This window comes from Scyliorhinus canicula, chromosome 1 (genome assembly GCF_902713615.1).
Source record: "Scyliorhinus canicula chromosome 1, sScyCan1.1, whole genome shotgun sequence".
NCBI lineage: Eukaryota > Metazoa > Chordata > Chondrichthyes > Carcharhiniformes > Scyliorhinidae > Scyliorhinus > Scyliorhinus canicula.
Genome location: NC_052146.1, coordinates 25,817,483 through 25,823,694, shown reverse-complemented (window position 1 = coordinate 25,823,694; position 6,212 = coordinate 25,817,483). Strand labels below are relative to the sequence as shown.

The following is a 6,212-nucleotide window of genomic DNA, read 5'->3' as shown; positions in this document are numbered from 1 at the left end:
TGGTCTTATGGAGTCTCGGAGCCGTTGAGTTTTAAAGCATTCCTATCATTGTTCTATATAATGTTGTTTTGCCCAAAATAAGCCCCTGTTTGTTCACCTGCCTTGTTCTTTGCGTCATTTCTTTGCAGCCATACAACAGGTAATTGACTGGAATGCAAATTAGCAAACATTTACCATGAAATGTCCCTGAATCACTCGGCCATTCTGACTCAGACCCTATGATGAAAGGCACGGCCTTTATTTATACTTCCTGTGTCAGCCTAACTATGAATAAACACGGAAGTGATTACAGTGTTGTGGCTGGTAGCACGATGGCATCTCCACATTGCCAACAGTGATGTCAATTAAATGATTTTAGTTTTTGTCCAGATTGAGGAGAGGGTGGAAAAAGTGCTTTTGGCCACACAATAACCAGTGTCAAAGGGTGAAATCTCTCCTCTTTCATGGGTGGCACGGTAACACAGTGGTTAGCACTGTTGCTTCAAAGCGCCGGGGACCTGCGTTCGATTCCCGGCTTGGGTCACTCTCTGTGTGGAGTCTGCACGTTCTCCCGGTGTCTGCGTGGTTTCCTCCGGGTGCTCCGGTTTCCTCCCACAAGTCCTGAAAGACGTGCTTGTTTGGTGAATTGGACATTCTGAATTTTCTCTCAGTGTACCTGAACAGGCGCCAGACTGTGGCGACGAGCGGATTTTCACAGCAACTTCATTGCAGTGTTAATGTAAGCCTACATGTGACACTCGGATAGATATATTTTATTTTAATTTTAAAGCAGATAAAACCACAGACACTTCAGAGAGATATAAACACACATTTCATTTTTATTAAAATAAACAGCTTTACTTTCAAATCACATTGGACAATCTGGCAGGAACAAAATGCAGTCCTGATATCCTCAGCTATTGTAAAACATGAAGCACCCAGATTAAAACACCCCAATTCAGAACTCAACCATTTTTCCAAGAAAACATTCAGGCTCAGGTAACTACTTGTAAATGAAACAGGAAGCAAACGGTTGTGGATCTTATTCTGATCTTTTCTGGGGAATGTTTGGCAAGTGAAACATTTTTGGAATTGACATAACAGCTGTGAGTGAGAAGGTGAATTAGCACTGAATGGGAGGCCAGTCTGGATCTGTCAATGAATTAGGGACTGGACCATTATTATCTTAACTCTTCCGAAGAATCTTTAAGAGTAACTTTAGAGCAGTGATCAGGCAGTATTGATTTGAACTGCTGTAATATAAATCATTGATCAGAATCTGACACAATGTATCACTGGTTCCCTCATTCCTCCTATCTTGTTCATTAAGTTGCTGTTCTTTGTAAAAATTGTGTTCAATGTATTGTACCAGCATCTATTCCTGGCTGAGAATGTAGGAAGGTGACCTGCATCCAGGCCTCAGTTGGCATCAATCCCTCGCCAGTCATTATCTGTTGAACAAACCTCCAGTACTTACAAAGTGAACCACAGCAATTGGGAATAAGAACCAAAGGTATCATTAAAAGGTCAGTGACTGGGCAATCTTGTGTCTCTAACAAACAACACAATAGAAAACAGAAGCGTATGAAAAACAAATGATCAATGATAGACGATAAATTAATTATTTCGGTAATTAATCAGAGATCTTAATTGCTGCAAATTCATGTTAACCACCTCGTAGACGCAACGCAAGGGAGATGTTGCTCTCAGACTGAATATTGTAGTCAGCGAGTGAGTGACCATCCTCCAGCTGTTTGTTGTCATACACCAGGCGCTGCTGATTGGCTGGGACACCCTCCTGCCGCTGTACACGTGCTCTAAAATCCCGAACAGACTCAGAGGGAAGAACATCATATGTAGTTGATTTCCCCTTTTCGTTCTTCAGGAATATCTGCATGCGCTCCTCCTTCTTGACAATCAGCATGACAACATTGCTGGGAGAGACATTGTAGTCACACAGCCTCTTGTCATCCCTCAGCTCCTCTGTGCTTCCATTTTGTACCACCAGGCGCTGACAGAAATGGGGAACGTTGGCTTTTTTATATATCATCTTCTTGAGAGCTGAGACTTGGATGGAAGGGTCGATCTCAAGTTCAATATCCTCACCGGTCATAAACTTCACCTGGAGTCTCATCTTGTCAAATTGCTGTTGAGAAATGAACAGGATGTCACTAATGGGGACACTTTATCTCACAGGTCAATTGCGAAGAATGAATGAGAGAATTTAATACACATTACACATTGTGTCAGTCACTGGCTGTAAACACTGAGACTCAAATCTCAGCTACAATAAACCCAAAATCTGGCTTCTTCCGCAATATCTGAATCCCAAAGAAACCAATCTTCACAAACTGCTTCCTTCCAGCCTGGAAAAAAGTAGCAGATTCTCAATCTGTTCACCTTTTGCATTTGGATGTGTCTTTGCTGCTGTATCCTGATCATTGTTAAACTATTCAGAAACTGGAGGATCTGTCTGCTGAGCTGCAGAGTGGCATCTGCCTGTAGTAGCTCTCAGTGAGCTGTGTAATGTGATTCAGTCTTGGAATTTGGTTTATCAGGAGATGGGAACATGGGCTCAGGAATTCTGTGGGTTTTTCTTGATCAATAGAGTGTAAGAGAATGTGTGTAAATGGAGGAAAACGGCTGTAGAATTTAAAAAATGATAATGTATTTTGTAAGGGCAACGAAACGTCCACACTGAGTTGGTCTAAACAAAAACTTACTTTATTTTACAATGACTATGTTATACAGCTCCAGTAGATCCCTACTGGGTCTTCTCCAGTTGCTGCCTCACTGACCAACTCTATTTCGACTAAGCCAAGTGTTGTTAAAGGTCCCCCTGCCCCCTGCCGGGGGAGCTCGTATTCTGCAATCTCCACGGTGAAGTTAATCATCCCAACCCTGTATGGCCTGTGTGGGTTATAACACTGTCCCACTTCAGGGAATATTAAGAGCTTATTTTAAATTGTGAATTTCATTGAGATTCAAACCCCAATATAAAATCTAGAATTAGAATATTGAGATTCTTAAACAAAAGGGCAGTATACCTCACAATCCTTGCTGGATGCACAAGTTCAGGTGAATCAGAAGAATTTTGATCTGCAGATTGATGACAGGTTCACTTCCTGTACAGTTTGTTTTCTCTGTTTTCCTCGACACCAACTCTCCGATCTGGAGTCAGTGAATAAAACTCTGCCTGCTTCCACTGCTCTGTGTCTCACAGAATCTTCTGTGTTTCCTCGGTTCAATAAGTGAGTGAATATCTGCCTCCCTCCTCACTCCTTTTCTTATCATAGACAGTTTCTGAACGTCACTGCCCTCCTTCCCTCTGATAGCTCCCACCCTCCTGCTCTGTTAGAACAAACAACTGAGACCTGAGCTGACCTTTCATTTCCCAAAGCCTCGACCCAGAGTCTGGGAAATAAGCTCCCAGTCAGAACAGAAAGTGAACCTTGTTACAGGTAACAGGTGTTGAATCCCAAGTTGGCTCCGTTTCAGATTCCTCTCTGGTGCCACAATCAAAAACAACAAGAATAGAATCAGCTGAGCGGTGACTCAGAAGGATTAGCTGCCTGATCCAAGCTGTCACCAGGGAGTGGACAATCTAATCGATAAAATGACACTGCATCACACCAGGCAGTTTAATTATCTTGCTAAACACTCTGGCCTCAAAATCCAGGAATGTGATGCTACAAGTATCCCAAACACGGTAGACGAGTTGAGGGCACAGGTTGACACAAGGGCCATGATTCTCTGGCCTCGCTACGCTCTCGCTGAAGGGAAACGAGGCCTGTGAATAGCATTAAAGGCCAAAAATGAGAACCACGCTAGGCACCAAACTGTTGGCGATGCAACCGGCCGACACCTGTCGGCAAAATCGGGATCTCGCCGTAATGTGGAGAGAAGCCATTTCTCACCATTTAAGCCCTATATCCATACAATTAACAGGAGCGACCCCATATCCAGCGGCCTCCTGTCATTCAGCGGCCTCCCCAGCAAGTGGTCATGGTGCCGATTAGTACTCCTTTTGAAAAACCTGAAGGGCTCCTGTGGGAAGCCGAGGAGGTGAGTAGCCACCTTTTCTCACAGGCAAAGCCCGTGGGTGCTGGGCCTGCTACCCCAGTGAAATTAAATTAAAATCGCTTATTGTCACAAATAGGCTTCAATGAAGTTCCTGTGAAAAGCCCCAAGTTGCCACATTCCAGCACCTGTTCGGGAAGGCTGGTATTATGGGAATTGAACTGTGCTGCTGACCTGCCTTGGTCTGTTTTAAAAGCCAGCTATTTAGCCCAGTGTGCTAAACCAGCCCCTTCTCAGCGGAGGTTGAGGAACCCTCGTCGGGTGGGGGGCGTGGGGGGGAGGGGGGGGCGTGGGAAACTGCGCAGGATTGGACTGCCATGGGAGGGTGAGGGGAGGCCCTTGGGGGGGCAGCCATGGGGCATCTGCACGCTGCACCGCCATGCCAATCCCTGGATCCCCTGGTACCCATTCCGAGGGCGACCCTTGTCTCTGCCCATCTGCCCCACCGACCACCCATAACCGGGGCAGCAGGGTAGCAACGGGGCAGCAGGGTAGCATGGTGGTTAGCATAAATGCTTCACAGCTCCAGGGTCCCAGGTTCGATTCCCGGCTGGGTCACTGTCTGTGTGGAGTCTGCACGTCCTCCCCGTGTGTGCGTGGGTTTCCTCCGGGTGCTCCGGTTTCCTCCCACAGTCCAAAGATGTGCGGGTTAGGTGGATTGGCCATGCTAAATTGCCCGTAGTGTCCTAATAAAAGTAGGGTTAAGGGGGAGGTTGTTGGGTTACGGGTATAGGGTGGATACGTGGGTTTGAGTAGGGTGATCATGGCTCGGCACAACATTGAGGGCTGAAGGGCCTGTTCTGTGCTGTACTGTTCTATGTTCTATGTTCTATAACCCCCATCGATTGCAGAGGCTATGGGCCATGCAGCTGAAGGCTATTGCTAATAGGGAATTGGCAATTTTGGTTACATGAGCATTTCACACAATCCAGGTGGATTCCGGTGGGTGGGCGGGCCACGTAGTTCAGGGGACTCATTGCCCAGCAACCCAATCACACCTTGATGCATGGACACTGTGCCTGAACACTGCAGGAGACAACACCACACACACAACAGCTGAACACCCAGTGGATGGGACACAGCTCCGGGGCCATGTCCATGGCAGGAGAGTGGGTGAGTACCACCATGAGGGGGGGATACCTGGAGAGATGCACCAAGGATTCTGAGGTTGGCCCGCATTGCAGATGAAAGTGACAGAGGCATCATACTGGTTGTGCACAAGGGTGTTTATTGTGTGTATCAATTCCCAAATCTCCCGATGTTGCCACCACCCCCTCACCCTCTACCCACCCCTCGCCCTCCCCTGGTGCATTCAGTGATTCCTGATGTGCTGGGCCTTCCTAACTCTACCACTACATCGAGGTGTGTCCCCAGGATGCACATCTGAGTTAGAACATAGAACATTACAGTGCAGTACAGGCCCTTCGGCCCTCGATGTTGCACCGACCTGTGAAACCCCTCTAAAGTCCATCGACACTATTCCCTTATCATCCATATGTTTATCCAATGACCATTTAAATGCCCTTAGTGTTGGCGAGTCCACTATTGTTGTAGGCAGGGCATTCCACGCCCTTACTACTCTGAGTAAATAACCTACCTCTGACATCTGTCCTATATCTACCTCCCCTCAATTTAAAGCTATGTCCCCCCGTGCTGGACATCACCAGCCGAGGAAAAAGGCTCTCACTGTCCACCCTATCTAATCCTCTGATCATCTTGTATGCCTGAATTAAGTCACCTCTTAACCTTCTCTCTAACGAAAACAGCCTTAAGTCCTTCAGCAACAGGCAACATCCTGGTAAATCTCCTCTGCACCCTTTCCAATGCTTCCACATCCTTCGGAGGCAGCCAGCTGCTTACGTCATCCTGTGGCCTTTGATGCCCTTGGCGGGCGTCCTCTGGGGCTCTTGGGCCGGAGGGAGCCAGCTCACTTGTCGGCGGCACATGCACAGCCGTGCCGCCCTGTCCCGTGTGCTGACTGTGAGACACGGTGTCATCAGAGGAACTCGGGGGAGCTGGTGACCATTGACGCCACTCAATGGGACACACAGTGTCCCCTCAACCTGAGTAGTACCCATAAGGCCCTGGGGTTCACCTTGGGACGGAGGGACAGCTGGTTCGAGCCCCGGCTGCCCCTGCATCATCTGGCTCTG

General features: G+C 47.5%; 1 protein-coding gene across 1 annotated transcript; it reads right to left on the bottom strand.

The window, feature by feature from the left end:
* Window positions 1–793: 793 nt before the first annotated feature.
* On the bottom strand, window positions 794–3,233 carry LOC119952436 (polyubiquitin-like). The gene is made up of 2 exons (XM_038776231.1): window positions 3,027–3,233; window positions 794–2,125 (listed from the first exon to the last, which is right to left on the bottom strand). Exon 2 carries the CDS (start codon window positions 2,111–2,113, stop codon window positions 1,646–1,648), a length of 468 nt encoding a protein of 155 aa, XP_038632159.1. The 5' UTR covers window positions 2,114–2,125; window positions 3,027–3,233; the 3' UTR covers window positions 794–1,645.
* Window positions 3,234–6,212: the final 2,979 nt, after the last annotated feature.